The sequence below is a fragment of the Lycorma delicatula genome, chromosome 2 (genome assembly GCF_047948215.1).
Source record: "Lycorma delicatula isolate Av1 chromosome 2, ASM4794821v1, whole genome shotgun sequence".
Classification (NCBI taxonomy): domain Eukaryota; kingdom Metazoa; phylum Arthropoda; class Insecta; order Hemiptera; family Fulgoridae; genus Lycorma; species Lycorma delicatula.
In genome coordinates this window covers 178,057,005-178,078,295 of record NC_134456.1, presented here as the reverse complement: position 1 = coordinate 178,078,295, position 21,291 = coordinate 178,057,005, and the positions used below count along the sequence as shown (strand labels likewise).

General features: G+C 30.7%; 1 protein-coding gene across 4 annotated transcripts in view; it reads right to left on the bottom strand.

Annotated features, from left to right (window-relative positions):
• Positions 1 to 21,291, bottom strand: part of LOC142319454 (putative sodium-dependent multivitamin transporter) — a 75,111-nt gene that overhangs the window by 11,231 nt on the left and 42,589 nt on the right. For 2 of the 4 annotated variants that reach the window (XM_075356762.1, XM_075356763.1), the window contains exons 4-8: positions 17,726 to 17,950; positions 15,309 to 15,424; positions 7,427 to 7,663; positions 5,581 to 5,755; positions 2,185 to 2,412 (exon numbers count right to left, since the gene is read on the bottom strand). In XM_075356762.1, the coding sequence (XP_075212877.1) occupies positions 2,185 to 2,412; positions 5,581 to 5,755; positions 7,427 to 7,663; positions 15,309 to 15,424; positions 17,726 to 17,950 (981 nt within the window). The remainder of the gene's footprint in view (positions 1 to 2,184; positions 2,413 to 5,580; positions 5,756 to 7,426; positions 7,664 to 15,308; positions 15,425 to 17,725; positions 17,951 to 21,291) is intronic. The other 2 variants (XM_075356764.1, XM_075356765.1) reach the window with 2 other exon arrangements.

Here is a 21,291-nt window from a genome sequence, read left to right as displayed (position 1 = left end):
TGTAAATGTCACATGGCTCCCCACTATAAGGCAAAGTTCAAGGTCTTAAGAGAAGTCTCTGAAGAGTTTGATTTTGAGTAGAAGTTAGCTCAGTTTCAAGTAAAATTTTTATAATTTTCACCTTAAGTTAATGTACTGTGGCTTAATTCAAAAATTATTTGGATGTACTGTATTTGAAGACAAATTATCCATGAAACAAGTACAAGAAACCAACTGACTAGTTGATGTAATGGTTAGCATGTTGGATTCTGCTGGCCTTGGTTTTGATTCCAATATTTTCTCATCAATCATTTTCATCCATTCTGTTCCATTATCCTCATTCAAACACATTTAGAAATATATTCAAAGACAAAATAGAAAAACTATTAGCAGTGGCAGCTCACGTATAGACACTGTGGAACTGCAGCACCCCGTATTTCCATTTGATATTATCGATAACATTTAATATAATGAGTCCTTTTATCTTTAATTCTCTCTTTATACTTGTACAATATTAATCCTTAAGCTTAATGTCAGTAGCCATCCCACAGTTTATGAAAATGATACAAACGTTTTTGTATGGAACTGTGTGCTATGGTGTGCTAACTGTGTGACATGGTGTTTAGCTGTTGTGTGCATGCGCACATAGGAAACTGCACACAAGGCTGCAAGGGAGAGAGAGATCACTGTCGCTTTCACAGTGCCAACCCTGGCGTGCTGGTGGAAGGTAGTTTTTTTTTACTTTGCATGTGTTGTGCTTAAAAACCATGTACCATATTCTTGAATGTGATAAAGCGTAGAATTTGATTATTATCCTGCTTCCAGCTATTCCATTTGATTCATTTTTTTTTTTTGGTTCTTTTATTTTACATAAAACTTTAACCATGGCCTTGAAAAGGCCCAGAAAAGATTTTTCTTGAGCAGCACCACCACTAATTTTAGCTACAAGCCGCCACTGACTATTAGTAATGAGGAAAAGCTTATGGTTTCTTGTAAACAGATTTTTTTTATACTATAGAACCTTGTACATGCTTTTGCATGTATTTTAACAAGGAAGATGAGATGATGAATGAAATAAGTAAAAAATGCCAGACCCTTGTTGGGGACCCACCGGGATGGTCTAGTGGTGAATGCGCCTTCCCAAATCAGTTGATTTGGAAGTCGAGAGTTCCAGCGTTCAAGTCCTAGTAAAGCCAGATATTTTTTCACTGATTTGAATACTAGATCGTGGATACCTGTGTTTTTTGGTGGTTGGGTTTCAATTAACCTCACATCTCAGGAATGGTCGAACTGAGAATGTACAAGACTACACTTCATTTACACTCATACATATCATCCTCATTCATCCTCTGAAGTATTATCTAAACGGTAGTTACTGGAGGCTAAACAGGAAAAAGAAAAAGACCCTTGTTGGAAATAGTACCTGGGATTAAATGATCTAGAAGCCGGCATGCTTATCTCACATTTTATGACTAGCATTAGTATGAAATACCACATCTTTTTTGTTTTTTTGCAAAAAAAATTAATTTAATCATAGAAAAAATATCTTTCAAAATAATTATGACTTTTTAAAAAATTAACTCACAAAGAAGTGGATCTTATATACCATCAAAAATGTAACTAAATTTATTCACATATTTTGGCTTAAAAAAACTTTTATTATTTAAAAAAAATTAATTTATAATTTTTCAGTTTTCCGAATAAAAAGGTCTAGTACATTTAAACAAAGTTATATTTTTATTTAAATTTATGCATATTTTTATGTAATGTATAACATTAAAAAAATGTAAATTATGAAATAGAAAGATTATTAATTACATTTTAAAAATTAATACATTTTTTATTGAGATAAAAATAAAAATTCCACGTAAAGATCTTGAAAAAAACTTTACATCTTTTTTATTGATCTATCTTTTAATAGACATTCATGTATGAAGTACATACAAGGAAGAACAAACAGACTTTGTCTACTTGTTTCTTCTTGTCACTTGTTCATACAAGGAGGAACATGCATGAATGACATATCTTTTTATTTAAGAATGTTGCTGTAAGAAGGTACTGTGGTCCTGGCTTCAACAATCTTATTTTGTTTCATAAGGAAGAATTGATAAAGGCACATTGCCCTTTTTGGAACCTCAAATGAAGCTGGTTTTATGGCTACTTTAAAAAATGCAGAAAAATTATGTGAAAAAAGATGTCACTTACCTTCTCATTAACAAATGGAAAAATCATTCCAAGTGTATAAATAGTTAATATAGGTGTTGCTACAGCTGATCTCATTGTTAAAATTAGTTGAGTTACACTTTCAATTTGCCTTATTACAAATGCGGGAATGATTGTTATTATACTAAAAATTAAAACACATAATTTTGAGTGTAAAAATCGTAGAGATTTTGGATAATCGTTGGTCTTAAATGCAAAATTGTAAGCTGGCTGAAAAAAAAAAAACTGTTAACTTTTTTATCATATTAGAACTTTTTTAAGCATAGAAGAAATATACTTATTCAATAACATACTGTACCAGCACAGATAAGTTGGTGACACCATATAGTAACAAGATGTCAAGAAAGTAGAACAATCATTAACATACATAAAATACCACATGTTAAATTTTACAGCCGAATATGAACACAATGAATGAACAAATTTACTTGATCTCACTATCATAGAAAGCAACAAACAAAATCATTTCAAAATTGTGCTGATGATGTTATTTGCTGGCAGAAATATTAGGTAGGCAGACCAATATTAAGTATATAATCAAAAAGTGTGCTAGATTTGACTTATGTCTGTTCATATTAAATGAATGTTGTTCATTTTTGAATGGGTACGTATTTTGTAATGTTCACGTGTTACAATGAAGTGTTTTTTTTTTGGATATGTGTATGTATAAAATATGAACATTGTTTCAATGTTGTTAGATTTATGTCTTATGAATTTGTTAGTAAATGTTGAATCTTTGTTGTTTTTGAAGGCTTTTTAAGTGTTTTGTCTAAAATTGTAGCCAATCTAACAAATGTAGAACATTATGTGACAAGAATAGTTTAGTTTACATAAGCCAGGATATTGTGTTTGTATTTTGTATTGTTTTTTCTTTAGAAGGCTATAATGTATTCAGATTTTTTAGATTTGTGAGCAATGCTATTATCCCAAAGTTTTTGTTTATTTATTTTAATGTAACATATTTTTTGTTTTGTTTATGTTTGATTTCATTTTTATTTATTTTGTGTAGGAGTATGTTGATGGGTATGCTGATAAATTCATTTTTGTACATTCTGTATTTTATGTAGTATTATTATTTGAACTGTTTCATGAGGTATTTGTTATTTAAAACCATATAATCTACGTATGTAAGGTTGGATAATTTGAAGTTTGTGAATGAATGTATCTCTGTCATTACGATTTTTTTTTTAATATTTTGAAAGTGTGTTTTTATTTATTGTTTTTAGTGATGGTGATTGAAATAAGGAGAAAGCACAACTAAAATTACTGATATAGTTTCATTTTTATTATTAATGTTAAAAAAAACAAAACGAAAACAATAAAATATGTGTAATATCTAATACTAAAAAAATGTAACTGAAAATTAAATGTAATAAAATTATTTTATTCACCATACTATTTTTTACTAAAACTGTATGTTTATCTTTAGCTTTTTAGATGTGAATGTAGTCATGGATGTCACTTTTGACATTTTTTTTCTAAGTCAGTTTACATCTTAACACTAACTAACTTTCCACAGATTAATGTATATGGTCATAAATTACATTTAAGAACATTACCTGCAGCTTTATTCTATTCCATTTATATGTTTGTTACTACTTTCTCTATGTTTTCATCAGACAATACAAACACAATTACATCATTATAAGTTGATTGTATCAAAATTGTATAACAAAGCAATCAATAATCTATTACTCAAATAGAGCATAATAACATTTTATGAACTAAATTTGTACATGCAAAACAACTTACAAGCATCATTTTACCCTGGTAAAGAGGAGTCCAAAATGCCTGCATTTAAATGTGTATAATTTCAAAACTCGATAACAAATATGGTAAAAAGAATTAATGACTTGTGTCATCTCTGTTTATTTTGGTTTAGAATAAAGGATTACTCATTTTATTTATATAAATATTACACTTAATTCAATATTGTTCATATCCATATTTAAACTACAAATTTAAAATTATTAATATTATTTGTAATCTGTTTTTATAATATTAATAAATATTACCAAATCTGTTTTCAATTTCATTCGGCTGTATTAATTCACTTGCTATAATAGATTCACTCCAGTGGTGCTGAGCAGTTTAAATGTTCTACTAAATTAATGGACTTAATGTTAAAAAAGGAAAATAGTTAAAACAAAAAAGCTGACAACAAAGTTTTTGTACTTTCCAGGCATTGGTTATTATTTATTCTTATATAGTGAAAAAAAATAATGATACCTGAAAAAAATTTAATTGATATTTTAAAAATTTTTTCTGTTCCTCGCCACCCCCAAAATCACTTTCCAAGAAAATTTTTTGATTTGTATACTTTTACTCTAAATGGAAGAAACTAAAAGAAAATTCCACTTTAAAATGTACAACCAATAAAAAATTACCTAAGATTTATTTTTTGGGGGTGGGGGTGGATTATGATGAAATTTTATTGTAATATTACTATTAAAAGTTTAAATAAATTACATTTTTTTTTAAATTAAAAAAAGAAATCTATATTTTTAAACTTTGATTGGACCCCCCACCACAATAATGCCCCTAAGAATTTTTTTGGTCACTTGCATTACTACTATGCTGAGGAAGACAAAAAAAGAAGCTGGTTAAAAAATAAGCAATAAACAAAGTGATAGCTTTTTCGATTTGTGGGAAGGGGAGAATTTGGAGCAACATTTTTTTTTTTTTAGAGTGGTAAGATGTATGCATGTACTGAGCTTAATTAAAGTGGGGTTACATTTGCAACATTTTGAGAAAATTGACCCCAAAGAAACTATCTACCCCACTCCTTGGAGATATTGACCCCAAACTTTTACCAATCAACTGCCACATATACACGAGTTCTGTGCCAAATTTGACAAAAGTCAGTTTATACAGTCAAAAATTACTAAATTTCAAACATGTCAACATTCATACATATCCCCTACTTTTGTTTTTGTTTTTTGGGGTTCTGGGTAGTAAGAAATGTTCGGAAAAAACCCACACTCATTTTTTGACTGATTACCATATTCTTCTTCAGCAGCATAGTCCTAGAGCTATGATTCCAGGAAAGTAAAACTAAGGGCTTTTAATAATTTAAAATATCAATACACTATAGATGCTGAATTTGTCAAAACATTTCCAGGTTTGATATTTCTTTTCTCCGAGTTTCCTTTAGAATATCTTTAGTTTTCCTTAATCTTTCCTGGCAAATGATCAGCCAAAAATTAGCACAACTGCTCATTCCTACATAATATATAATTATGTAGAGATCTAAATAAAATATTTATTTAGCTTTATAGCAAAAAGATGCTTCACATTTTAAATTATATGAAATCAAATTTTAATACTTAATCCTGGTTAATTTAATTTTTTATAATATGAGAAGAAAACACTAAATACCTTAATAAATTCCATTACAATTATGTCTGCCAGGGAATTTAAATTTGTTGAAATTGCATTTAGACTTACTATCATTATTACTGAGATGAACAGGCCAATAATGCCAGGAATAAATAGTAGATGATCATTAATGTACAATGGTATTATCTCATCATATTTCTTGATAATTCCTGATCTGGAACACAAATTTTTAATTAATTTTTCATTTTTATTAACCTGATACAAATGAATAAAATAAAAAATATGTAAACATATAAGAAAAAACATGTTGATAATTAATTTTTATGCATCTGTAACTTAATATATAAAAATTAATTGTATCAAAAATTCTATACAGTTCTTGTTATCAATTTCTTCACATAGTAAAGAAATTGATGGGGACAGATTCAAAAGTAAAGTACATTTTGCTACTTTTAGTCCAAAGTGAAAAAAATGATAGTCATCATATTTTATTGTAGATCTTTTTTATTTATATGATACTGGTTCTTATTGTTTGTGCCAAGGTTATGAGAGCTGGTTTTCTAAATCCTTTTGGCCAAAGGCAACCCAGTCTAGGAATGGGAATAGGTTGTCAATTTCTAAATGAAAAAAAAGAAAATAACAGAAATCCAACAAAGTTATTGAAATGAATAATGAAACTGTGATTTCCCTTAAATAAGTGATAACGTTTATTGTTATCGGCAGAATGTTTGCTATCTTAGAACTTTTACTACAATGTGACTGTATTAAACAATAAGATGTAATAGTATATGATGAGAAAAAAAATTCCATACAATTATCTCTATCAGTGAATTTAAATTTGTTTTGATTACTTTTAGACTTCCAGTCATTATTAATGAGGTAATGCCAGCAATAAATAATAGATGATTTTTAATGTAAAGTGGCATTATCATGTCATAAAAATATAATTTATAAGATTGTTCTTGAAATTTTGGTTACTTGAGATTGTAATTCCAACATGTGTTTAAAGAACTGACTATACAGTACTAAGTACAATGAAGGGTGTGCTTTGTTTTTAAGAAGAACCAAACTTGCTTAAGAGTAATGTCACTGGGAATGAAATTTGGATTTACCACAACACCTATGAAAGCAAATGGGAAATGATACTGGAATAAACAAAATTCATCCGTTGCAATAAAGTTATCAAGTTAACATTGACCTGCAGTTACAATAACCATGCACTGGAAAAAAAGAAATTCTTTGTGGTTAATTACAGCAACAACAAAGTATTCGCTTGATTTCACAGATCTGGGTATGCAGTTAAAAACAATTCCTAGGTACTGAGAGGATTTGTTTTGTCTAACTTAACATGTAGTTGTATGGCTGTCAATTAATTTAAGAAACTTATTTTGTACCAAGCAAAGATGATTGATTTCAGAGTTCTATTTTGGAAGTGTGTATGTGTGCGCGTGCGTGCCTGTGGGTTCACTAAATTCTGCAATTTTAATAAAACAATTACATTTTACAGTTAGGATACAATCAAATATTTAACATTCATCAAATTTCACATTGTTTTTGACAACAGTAGCTCACAAAATTAAATGTTAAGTTGATGAGCTTGCACGAGGATGATATTAAATTTGGAAGAAAGGGTTAAATTTAAGTAGTATGAAAACGCTGAAAAAGGTGCTGCCATGTGCTTTTTTTCTGAAAATTTAAAAGTTGAACCGATATGTTTCCTTCATTTGTTATGTCTATATTATGGATTCTATAAATTTTTATTTTTAATAAAAAATTAATAAATAAAATGTCATTGGGAGATAAAATCTAAAGTTCATATTATTTTATACTGTGAATTTAAATAAAATTTAAACAGGTATTATTTATTTATTTATTAATATATTACTTTATTGGATCACAGTTTTTGTAAACTGAAAATATAGCGAGCCCAGCTATAAAACTTATAATTGTTGTTATTATAATTAAAATTTTTGATATAATTATTGAATAAGTTGCCTCTTTCTTATTTTTAAGCTTCAAATATTGTTTTGTTTGAGTAACAACTGTTACCGATAATTCTCCTAACACTCCTCCAATAACAGTATTCCAAAATGTATATCGGATTGTTGGATCAGGATTAAATCTGAAACATATAAAATATAATCTAAATACCCAGTCATTAAAGTCACAATTGTTGCAAATATTATAAACATGTGTAAAAATTTATACTGTCATGAAATATCAGTAAATTGTCAGCATACTTACATGCAGATGGTACCTATATAATCAGAAAATATGAAGCTTAGACAATACTGTTGAACTGTGCTTAAAATAGAATTATAGAATAAATGACTAATTCCTTTATTCAGAGATTGCATTGATTGGATGATGCATTAGATGAACAAAAATGAATACAACAAAATTAAATTATGTTTATCATGTACTGACTAATTATCAGTTACCCATTAACAAACTCCAAGAAAAATATGAAATAAAAAAAAAGTTTATAATTAAATAAAAGTATAACTTACATCATCAATATCACGGAGTTCGTTAGAACTTTGCCGGTAACAGTTCACAGACGGCTAAGTCAACAAACTACATTTACAAATCTAAACATGACCTAACCTAAAATAGAAATGGAAATTAGAAAAAAAATAAGTATGAAAACATTATATTTCAGTTCAAAGATTTGTAATAAAGAATACTTTCAAAAAATACCTCGAATTTTGTTAGAAAACCTTTTTTTTCGTTTGATGAACAGCGGGACTGGAATATGTCATTTTATTCATTTTTTAACATGACTTAACGAATCGCGCCGCTAGATAGCAGTACTTGATAGTACTTCTTTCTTTTTTCTGTTTAGCTTCCGGAGCCACATTACGGTGGTGTTTACTTCAGAGAATGATTGAGGATGATACGTATGAATGTAAATGAAGTACATGAATGTCTTGTACTGTTTCGTCGACCATTCCTGAGATGTGTGGTTAATTAAAAACCAACCAACAAAGAACACCGATATCCACGATCTAGTATTCAAGTCCGTATAAAAGTAACTGCCGCGTATTCAAGTACTACTAGAAGTACTTGATAATACTAGGTAGCGTACAAAAATTTGATAATGTACTGGAAATAATAAAATTTAAAATAAACTATACTACCACTTTTATGCAGTAATTCATAAAAAAACTTAATTGTTACAAAACCTACCGGCCCGATTTCATTTATTAAACAACGAATAATCATAAGAATTGTATTATTTTTGTAAATGTGATATGTATTATTAGTTGTGTAGTAAATGAAATCGGGCCGGTAAGAGTTTTGTCAATTTTTTTTATTTTTTGATTATATGGAACGGCCTCCTATATGAATCACGAGACCTTGCCGTTGGTGAGGGGGCTTGAGTGCTCAGGGATACCATAGTAGCTGGACCGAAGGTGCAACCATATCGGAGAGGTATCTGTTGAGAGCCAGACTAAGGAATGTTTCCTGAAAGAGGGCAGCAGCTCTTTCAGTAGTTGTTAGGGGCGTGAGTCAGAATGACTTAAACGGCCATATCAACGTCACTCAGTCCTCTGAGTACTGCGCAGCTGAAAGCAATGGAAAACTACAGCTGCTTTTTTTCCAAGAAAATGTGGCTCTCTGCATTTTCATATAGTAATGATGCGCGTTCCTTGGTAAAATATTCTGGAGGTAAACTAGTCCCCTGTTTGGATCTCCGGGTGGGGACTACTAAGGAAGGGGTCACCAGAAAATTAAAAAATAACATTCTACGAGTCGGAGCGTGGAATATTAGAAGTTTAAAATAGGTTGGTAGGCTAGAAAATTTAAAAAGGGAAATGGATAGGATAAATGTGGATGTAGTAGGAATTAGTGAGGTTTGGCGGGAAGAGGAAGGCGACTTTTGGTCAGGTGATTTTAGAATAATTAACTCAGCTTCAAATAATGGGCAGACAGGAGTAGGTTTCATAATGAACAAGAAGATAGGGAAGAGAGTAGAGTATTTCAAAACGCATAGCGATAGAATCATTGTAATAAGGATGAAATCAAAACCTAAACCGACAACGATTGTTAACGTCTATATGCCTACAAGCGCCCATGATGATAATGAGTTAGATGTGTATACGAAGAAATTGATGAAGCAATTAAACACGTAAAAGGAGATGAAAATTTAATAATAGTTGGAGATTGGAATGCAGGCATTGGAAAAGGCAAGGAAGGAAATATAGTGGGTGAATACGAGCTGGGCAAAAGGAATGAAAGAGGGGACCGACTTATAGAGTTTTGCACGAAGTATAATTTAGTAATTCCCAACACCCAATTTAAAAATCATAATAGAAGAATATACACTTGGAAAAAGCCAGGCGATACTGCAAGGTATCAGATAGATTATATCATGGTTAAGCAAAGATTTAGAAATCAACTCGACTGCAAAACTTACCCTGGAGCAGACATTGATAGTGACCATAATTTGGTGATAATGAAATGTAGATTGGGGTTTAAAAACCTGAAGAAAAGGTGTCAGATGAATCGGTGGAATTTAGAGAAGCTTGAGGAAGAGGAGGTAAAGAAGATTTTTGAGGAGGACATCGCAAGAGGTCTGAGTAAAAAAGATAAGGTAGTAAATGTAGAAGAAGAATGGGAGAATGTTAAAAAGGAAATTCTTAAATCAGCAGAAGCAAACTTAGGCGGAGTAAAGAGAACTGGTAGAAAACCTTGGGTTTCAGACGATATATTGCAGCTGATGGATGAACGTAGAAAATATAAGAATGCTAGTGATGAAGAAAGTAAAAGGAACTATCGGCAATTAAGAAATGCTATAAACAGGAAGTGCAAACTGGCGAAAGAAGAGTGGATTAAAGAAAAGTGTTCAGAAGTGGAAAGAGAAATGAACATTGGTAAAATAGACGGACCATACAGGAAAATTAAGGAAAATTTTGGGGTAGGTAAATTAAAATCTAATATGTGTTAAACAAAGGTGGTACACCAATATATAATACGAAAGGTAAAATCAATAGATGGGTTGAATATATTGAAGAGTTATACGGAGGAAATGAATTAGAAAATGGTGTTATAGAGGAAGAAGAGGAAGTTGAGGAGGATGAAATGGGAGAAACAATACTCAGATCTGAATTTAAGAGAGCATTAAAAGATTTACATGGCAGAAAGGCTCCTGGAATAGACGGAATACCTGTAGAATTACTGCGCAGTGCAGGTGAATTACTGCGCAGCGATTGATAGATTGATTATACAAGCTGGTGTGTAATATTTACGAAAAAGGGGAAGTTCCGTCAGACTTCAAAAAAAGTGTTATTGTCATGATACCAAAGAAAGCAGGGGCAGATAAATGTGAAGAATACAGAACAATTAGTTTAAACTAGTCATGCATCAAAAATCTTAACTAGAATTCTATACAGAAGAATTGAAAGGAGAGTGGAAGAAGTGTTAGGAGAATACCAATTTGGTTTCAGGAAAAGTATAGGGACAAGGGAAGCAATTTTAGGTCTCAGATTAATAGTAGAAGGAAGATTAAAGAAAAACAAACCAACATACTTGGTGTTTATAGACCTAGAAAAGGCATTCGATAACGTAGACTGGAATATAATGTTCAGCATTTAAAAAAAATTAGGGTTCAAATACAGAGATAGGAGAACAATTGCTAACATGTACAGGAACCAAACAGCAACAGTAATAATTGAAGAACATAAGAAAGAAGCCGTAATAAGTAAGGGAGTCCGACAAGGATGTTCCCTATCTTCGTTACTTTTTAATCTTTACATGGAATTAGCAGTTAATGATGTTAAAGAACAATTTAGATTCGGAGTAACAGTACAAGGTGAAAAGATAAAGATGCTACGATTTGCTGATGATATAGTAATTCTAGCCGAGAGTAAAAAGGATTTAGAAGAAACAATGAACGGCATAGATGAAGTCCTACGCAAGAACTATCGCATGAAAATAAACAAGAACAAAACAAAAGTAATGAAATGTAGTAGAAATAACAAAGATGGACCACTGAATGTGAAAACAGGAGGAGAAAAGATTATGGAGGTAGAAGAATTTTGTTATTTGGGAGGTAGAATTACTAAAGATGGACGAAGCAGGAGGGATATAAAATGCCAAATAGCACAAGCTAAACGAGCCTTCAGTAAGAAATATAATTTGTTTACATCAAAAATTAATTTAAATGTCAGGAAAAGATTTTTGTAGTGTATGTTTGGAGTGTCGCTTTATATGGAAGTGAAACTTGGACAATCGGACTATCTGAGAAGAAAAGATTAGAAACTTTTGAAATGTGGTGCTGTAGGAGAATGTTAAAAATCAGATGGGTGGATAAAGTGACAAATGAACAGTTATTGCGGCAAATAGATGAAGAAAGAAGCATTTGGAAACATATAGTTAAAAGAAGAGACAGACTTATAGGCCACATACTAAGGCATCCTGGAATAGTCGCTTTAATATTGGAAGGACAGGTAGAAGGAAAAAATTGTGTAGGCAGGCCACGTTTGGAATATGTAAAACAAATTGTTAGGGATGTAGGATGTAGAGGGTATACTGAAATGAAACGACTAGCACTAGATATGGAATCTTGGAGAGCTGCATCAAACCAGTCAAATGACTGAAGACAAAAAAAAAAATTGCCGGCCTCTGTGGCACAAGAGGTAGTGTCTCGGCCTTTCATCCAGATGTTCCGAGTTTGAATCCTGATCAGGCATGGCATTAAAACATGCTACATTTGTCATTTATCTCATCCTTTGAAGCAATACGTAACGATGGTCCAAAAGGTTTAAAAAAAAGAAGCTGCAGTCTATTAACTTTGGGGAACATTCCTGTCATGCCTTTACATTCATTTGCAACTCCTATCTTCTAACAAACATTTAGGTTAAAATAATTTTTAATTTGATTAATTTTCCTAAAGATTACCTTGGAAATAACTACCAAATTGTTAAATATATTAATGATTACCTTGTTAATTATTATCTAACTTATTATTACTTACTAGCTAACTTATTATTATTGACTTGGTTTTTCTTTATTTAAATGAAAGCTAAAGTAGTGGTTCCCAAACTTTTTCGTGTCGCAGCCCCCTTTTCAATTAAAATTTTTCCATGGTGCCCTACCCTAAGTAAAAGTATGACAACTCGTAAGTAAGAGATAAAAATAAATAAAACTCTTGTACCTTCATTATTTCTTTACTTTATTAACATTAAATTAATAATTATAAATATCTTTGTTTAATTAATTACGAAGCTTTTACAATATTTTGCAGCGCCCCTGTGAAGAGGCAGCGGCACACAGCTTGGGAATTACTGAGCTAAAGTATTCCTCTAAATGCCAGGCCTTATTAACTGGATGGAACCCTCAATCAAAATTTCCAATAGGATTTCATAGAAAGTTTGCTTTAATTCTCATAACCTAGAAATATTTCATTAAAATTCACTCACAATTTGTAAATTACAAAAAAGCTGTCCCTGTGAGATGAGGAAAAAATACCAGTATGAAATTAAGTAAGTACTTCCTGATAAAGTAAAACTCAAAATTTTACATCTTTTGTGTAAACTTTTACATCTTTTGTGAACATACTTTTCACTGAATACCTTCAAAATTGCATGTTATTTTGTTGTGCCCGATCTTATTTATTTTCTTCACATTATTTGATGTAGTAATTAAATTTTTATGTTATACCAGCTACAATCACTTTTCTCTTTTTTTTTTAAATTATTCATTTTATAATATCTCTGATTATGGTTTCCTCACAGTTTTCAACATTCCAGGAAAATGTTAACGTAAATTTCCTTTTCTTATCTACATCTGCTTTATTTTATGGTGTATAATAAACAAATTCAAATCATTATTTTTATGAATATTGTTAGAGTTAAAATATCTAATTTACATGTAAGCCTGAAAATGTAAATTATGTTAGCCACGTCATAAATGTTCTGAGAACTGCTCTTGCAGCTCAATAAAAAATATATTTTCTTAAATCCAAAGCTCTATAACAAGTAAATCTTTAAGTAATATATTTATTATAATTGTTTTTTATACTATACTATTTTAGCGCACTTACAAAACAACAATAACTTAATAATTGCTCTATTTATATGCAAATTGTTGTAACTGTTATGCTCAGTTTGTTCCGGAACAACAAGCTAGTTTCAAAGATATAATATTTTGTAAATGTAAAGCAATTAAAGTTATTGTTATACTTAAATAACTTATATATGTATTTTTTTACTATATACATAAATATTATTTAAGAGCTATTAAAATGATAAAACAATTCTATTTACGCCTAATGTGTTAAATATAACTGTTTTTGTGACATCTTTTTAGCAAGTATAATTTTTAAAATATGATTTTAATAATACATTAAAATACATAATACACTAGCATATTTAAAAAAACTCATATGAAGCAACATAGTTAAATTAATGATAAAAAATAGAAAAACTTTTTTTTTAAATACTGTGTTAACCATTTGTTAGTAAATGTATTTATTCAATAATTTGATTTTTTGAAAATTTATGAATACTGTTTGCAACGGCGATGAACAGGTCCTGAATGGAAGTTCTTTGTAAGAAAATTTTAGTTTCTCGCAAAGAAGAATTTGCTCCAAGCAACAAAATGTCTAAGAACTTTGAAATTGTTGGTGGTAACCACAGATTAAATGTTATGCTGATTAGCAAATAAAAAAGATCACTTGCCTGTAAAGTTGATCGAAATTTTCCAGTAATTTACAAAAATAGAAAAAAGCATAGATTCCTTTTGACATTTTTTTAGATTAGTATGATAATTATTTCATACTGGAGGTTAAAAAATACCAGCAGATTATTGCTAAAAATGGTAACATTCTTTTGATATTAGCTACTCATCCTTCAGCAGGCTGCTTAGAAAGAAACAACAGAAAATTCAAAGCTCTGTTTCTACCTTAAACGTAATCCGTTTTACAAGTAATGCATCCAAGGGTTATTTCTCTCAAACGCCTTTACCGAAAATAATTGATGAAATATATTCTTTGTCGGCGGCACGATCAAAGAAATTAATTTAAAAACTGCTGTTACGAGGTGACTGTTGCATGGAATTCTGTCAAAAGACAATCATGACGAGAGCTCAAAATAAAACAATGCCCAGTTCGGCTGATGAAATATTACGAAAATGTTAAAAACATAAGGTAGTGGGAGAAGATGGCTGTTCACACTACGACTTCAAGAGTGTCGATGAATCGATCATTAGCGATGACAACAATCCAGGATACCAAATTTTGAGCAACTATAAGATCGTAGAAGCCATAGGAGAAGACGATTAGATAATAGCTGAAGAAGGTGACGAGTTGTGTCCACGGTTGTCGCGCGAATAAGCTTTTGAAATTTGTGTTTCGGTATGGATGCGTTAGAACAATAAAAAGAATGCGATTCTATACAGAATTTTGTTTTAAAATGATTACATGATCTTGTAACTCATAAACGAAGATATACATATTAATGTAAATACAAATAACATTTTTTTAAAAGAAGAAATAGTGTTTTTATAGGTATGTTTTGATTGACTGAACAGCTTTGATTAGTAGAGTTACTGAAGTCACATCAACATATTTGCATGCACATTCATGCATTCATGGCTAATGGATGAAATCAGTTACTTACCTCACCTGTTTAATAGAATGAGCATTTGATTCTTTTAAAAAATTTTCTCAATAAAATTTGTTTGTACAATCATTTTACTAATATTTGAATCTATAAGATTGATAACGTATAGATTTTGTAAATAACTAAAATTTTGTAACTCACTTAAAAATGTCTAAGCGTCCTTGTTTGTTTGATGTATCAAGAATTGAAAGCATGCCTTTACTATTAATTTGAGCCGTAATTAAAATAAGTAAAAATACTCCAAAGAATATAATAAACTGAAAAACAAAAAAATAGTATAAAAGATACATTATAAAAAGAAAAAAGACTCTCTTTCCAAATATGTGGAATTGTGTTTCCAAGAGATAATTTTTAAGCTATTATGTACCTACTATGTATCCTAAAGTAATGAGCACATGACTGCTTACCTCTGTTGTAGTGGTAGTTTCTCTACCTTTCATCTGGAAGGTTTTGGTTTTAAATTGCAGGTAATATATATATATAAACATTTTATATTACTAAAAATTTAATGTATTCTCATGCACAGGCTTGTGATGAATTAAGATGTTTACATAAAAAATTAGCTTTGATAACATTTTTTTGAAAGCACAATTTCATTTAATTAGTAAGTGAGTAAATTTTTAAATTTGTTATTAAAAGTTTTCAAAATAACATGCATGAAAAATAGGTTCATTTCCATAATTTAAATAAAAGTAGGTTTACACATTTTGATTGTGTTGATCTATCAAGGTGAATAAAAAATGGACAAGTACTGAAATATATAAATTGTAATTCAACAGAATTGAACAATAAAGTTAACTAGTGAATAGAATAGTATTTACTGTGTTTGGAACAAGTTTGTCAAATTTTTCTATTAAAGTATGATTCTCCAGTTTTATCTATTATTGAAACAAACTTATTCTATTACACGTTGTTAATCACCTTTGTCTAAGGTCTGGGGAAAATGAGATTGAATATTTGATGTATTTCGGAATATTTTGATATATTTTTGACAGTTAAATTAAAAATTACATGGAAAACTTACTATTTGACAATTCATTTATCAAATATGATCTGATTGATGTCTTCTGTAATGCAATGGACTCTGGAGCAACATTTGTCAATTTTAAGTGGGTTATTGAAAGACACTGGATTATCAAAAATTGAAAAATATTATAAAAACAGCATAATGCATTTAGAGAAGTACATCTAAAAAACTTTCTTGGAGATCAAAGCAATGACCGAAGGCAGCAATGATTATTGTAGAGAATAAAAAATATTGTGGGAAATATTGGAAAAACTGGATTGTATTCAAAATTATCATTTACTTCACAACAGAGTGATGCAAATTGTCAGAGGAAAGAGAGTAATGGAATTATGGTCTGATGAATACTAAAAGGATCTCATTTGATAAGAAGATATACTTAAATTCTTTATTATATTTGTGGGATACAAGCATTAAAGAATGCAAATAAAATCTCAAGAGCTAAAGATTATTTTGGGTTTGGCTTAACAATGTTTTTCAACTCTTTTAAAACAGGAATTATTTTTGTTCAAGTACTCTGCTCATATCTCTGTCCCTTCATCTAATTTCTTTTGTAATCGAGTCAGTCCAGCAATAAATTGGTCTTACTCCTGATTTTTTTCAGTCTGCTTATTTTTTTTCAATTTGATTTTGTTCTTAAATTATTTCTACTTACTTTTTTCAACTATTCAGCCCTCTTAGTATCTTGTAGTATAATAATAGAGTATAGCATTTGACTCTTCTAAGTTCTCTATGTTGAAAATTTCAGGATCTTAATAATAGAAACAGTATTCCTTGGTGCTATCCAGTAACAAGAACTTAGAGACCTCAGAACGAGTAGTTTAGGGAGCTGCTTATGAATGGACTCATAGAATTTGTTTATTTAATGTTTTTTTAGGCTGCTCAATAAGATTAATGGCTGAAGTGCCTAGCCAGGCCTTTAATCCTCCTAACAATACCAACAGCATGCCGAGAAACTGTATCCAGCATTATTTAAATTTGTTACCTTACAAGAACCAGTTAGTTATTAAGTGTGGCTTTGCTTGTTGGCATTTTATTACTCCTGCACATCTTTAATTTTGAGGTTGTTTCTTGCTGAGGTAATATATAAGAAATGGAACTATCAAGTTGTAAGGAGTTTACAGCTAGTGCCAGTTATTTTTGATAATTTTATTTCTGTATCTCACATAGTCTTTCCAGATACTCTTCTCCAAAAAACATTTATTCACTCACTACATTCTGTTTATATTTCTCTTGTTTAAGGTTCCTCATCCCGAGGAACCTTAAACTAGAGTAAAGAAAATATTTGTTTCAATTTTTATTCATTAAAACTGTAACAATTATATATAAATACTTGCAATTAGTTTATGTAGTGCAATCATATAAAAGATATATAACTAAAAATTTTTTTTTTAATATTTACATTTTGTAGATGCATTTTCAAAAAAGAAAAAGTGTAAATTTTGAAATAAATATTATTTCTTGAGACATAATCTTTTTGAATCTGCATGTTGTTGTATATTAAATGGTATGATTAGGACTGTGTTATACCTACCTGGAATATGTCTGATGCAGTATTTGCTCTTACACCTCCAACAGTAGAATAAAAGGCACTTATGGTACTTAATACTATTATGCACTTTTCTATTGATGTTTCAGTCACAGAATGAAATACTAAAGCTGTAATGTATAGATTTACACATGAGTTAAGTGTAAATGCTAAGCAAAAATATAATAATTCTATACACTTCACTGTATAATTATATCGTCTTTCCAAATACTGAAAAAAAATTTAATACAATAAATTCATTTTTCACCAACAACATAAAAATTTAGGGGAATAGTGTGTGATAGGGCATCAGGCTGCATTTGCTACTATGAATAAATAAATAAATATATATATATATTCTTACTGATCTAGTCACAGTATATTTTTAACTAAACAAAAATTTTATGATAACAGAATTATAAGTGTTTAATTCAGACATATATGAGTTTGACTCAAAGGTAAATAGTGATTTTTCCTTATTTGGAAATTATTTATGTAAAAGTGTGATCTACATCTTAGGTTTAAGCTTTCTTATTATATGAACAATTGTGCAGTAAAATATTTGTTAATTTTTCAACAATCTGTTTGGGAAATCTTTGTTTTTTCTGAGGAATGGTATTAGTGTGTACTAATAAGACTGTTGGATGTGTATAAATATACTTATTTCTGTACACAATGGTTTTATTGTAAACTGATGTAGGAGTATAATAATACTATTTTTTCTATTTCTTGGATAGCTAAAATGGTGAAATTTAATGTAATAAATTTTCCCAAAGGGCTATCTAAGTAAGAAAGTGCTATTTTGGTTACCATCCCCTACGGGGTTATATTAAATAGAAGTTGGAAGCAGATGTCAAAAATTGAATTGTTGGAAGCATAAGGTAACACAAATATTTCTTGCAGGTGTGTGCTACAGTTAAGACAGCTAAGAAAATTTTTCTTAACTCATACTCTAGGGAGAGGAAGTGAGTGAAATCCTCAGAAATAGAAATCTTACTCTGGCTGGGATGAAAAAGTAAAATTTGTCATGAATTTAGAGTGAGCAAAATTTCTCCTTAGAAAATTCCTATTAATTAATTCATTTAGTCTATTTATTAATTAATTAGTTTTAAATAGTTCCTATTAATTAAAATTCCTTAGATGAGCAAAGTTTATCTACTGTAAGTCTTGGAACTTACCATAATATTATCCCTAAGAGCTAAATTTCCTAATTTCTATTTATCGTCTATACTTGTTTTGATAGAAGCTTGAAATTCAGTACAGATGTCACTAGTGCATTCTATGAATTGCATTACAGCAATTTTTTGTCAGTCCATCCCTTAAAATTGTAAATTTAGTAGTGTCCGTGTTTTATGTGATCCAGTTACAACATTAGAATATACATTTAGCTGTGAAACTAACTTTTGCAATATATAAAAAAAAAAACTGGATCCTTTTTAATAGCACCAAAAGGGTTGTTTGTTAAACTGCAATAAAAAATATGCTATCCTTTTCCACTGTAGGACTGCATGACTTAAAACTTTTTATAGTAATGAAATAAAGGAGTTACAATAGTACAAATAATTTGAAAAATATATTTAAGTTGTATATAATTTGTAGTTACTCTTTCAAAATTTATCCTGCAAAATTTTTGTATTTTTTTTTTTTAAACTATATATGATGAACTGTACGTACACAGTATGACTAAAAAGTTCTCGAACTAAATTAAATAAAAAAACAGACTTAAGATAAACGAATTTACTTCAGCTCTGTACATAGAATCCTTCTCTAGTTATACGCTCATTGCAGTGCCGGTGGAGCCTATCAAACGCCTTGTCGAAATCACTTTGTGGAATCGCCTTCAATTTGGTGCAAGCCCTTTGGATGGCTTCAATGTCGTCGAAAAAGGCGGCCTTTCATCTTCAACTTGAGCTTTGGGAACAAAAAATAGTCTGCTGAAGCCAAGTCGGATGTATAGGGTGGGTGGGATAAGACGAGTGATTTGATTTGCGGCGTAATAACGTGTTAAAATTGTTGCGTTGCTATGTGTGCCAAGGCATTGTCGTGCAAGAGAGTCCAACTGCCCGGATCCCGGTACGTGAGCCAAATTCGAGCATCAAACGTTTCATTACTTCCAAATAGAATTTAAAATTCACGGTTTGACCTGTTGGGACAATTTGACCAGTTGCATGAGCCTTTTGCAACGTTTTCGTCGTGAACAGCTGTAGATGGCCTCCCTCTTCGTTCGTCGTCATCCAACGACACTACTGTCTTTAAACCATCTACCACGTGTATGTTGTAGTGAGAGATGCAGCTTCATCACCGAACGCGGCCAAATATAACTCGAGACTGGAGTGACGAAACGTGTTGAAATTTTGTACACACACTCGTCAGCCATCGTACTACATAGTTCCTTGGTTGTCAGAGAGATAGCGCTACTTGTATCGACTACAGAAATTTAGTTCGGAAACTTGTATATCAACATAAACTATGCTAGCTTCGCTCGCTAACCTGGTCTAATGTTAAATATTTAACAATGATGCAATCTTTGGTGGATTCTTATTTACGTGAATTTCTTTGTCGTCGCCCACATAAGGATGAGAAAAATTTAATTTGATACTTCAACGTATTAGTGAGTTTTATCCTGTAGTATAATTATCGTTTAGTAAGATAAGTATGTATCGTGATTATAAAAGTAATTGTAATTATGATTTCTAATAAATGTTACATTTAAAACTATATTGTATGCATTTTTAATTATACGCTCGTTTCTTCAAAGTAATTTTATCTAATCATTTTAATAATGCACAATTTTACAAGTATATATCGTTAAAAACATACGAAAATTTTACGGGGGTAATTCCGAAAGGCTGCCAATTTGTATATTTAAAATTGTTTAAACGAGGTAAGCGCGAGCTTAGGTTATGTTTGGTTAGGTTACGTTGATTTTTTTTTTGTTTGTTTATTGGGTAGGTGAAATTCCAGACTAAGGTAGGTATTTTGTGAAAAGTTAATTGTTGACCTTTTTTTATCCCTACATTCCTGAGCCGGTCATCCAATTAAGTATACACAGCCCAGGAGCGTGTTCATACTGCGTCCGAGCCTCCCCGCGTACCGGCTGTGTGACCGGCATGGCTGGTCAGCCCGGCGCAACTAGATCTTTTGAATTATTATTTCTTATAATTCCCTCACCCTTTTTCCTTCTTTGGTTTCCCCATTTTGTTTCTTGTTCTTCCCCACTACAGTTTTGCTTGGATTCCGCAGCAGCCATACAACGAAACCGACACGCCGTGGTCTCCCGGCCCTCCTGGCTGGGGCTGTCCAGCCCATACCCCCCTACTCGCGTCCTAGTCGACGTTCTTCCTCAGTCTTCCTTCTTAACATGGTTTTAGCAAATCCATCAACAGCTCGCCAGTTGGCTTCGTATGGTAACATGAAGCCAATCAAATCATCGGCTGTAAACCATAACATTCTATTCCAGTCTACATTATCAAATACCTTTTTGAAGTCTATAAATGCCAAGTATGTTGGTTTGTTTTTCTTTAACCTTCCTTCTATTATTAATCTGAGTGCTAAAATTGCTTCCTTTGCCC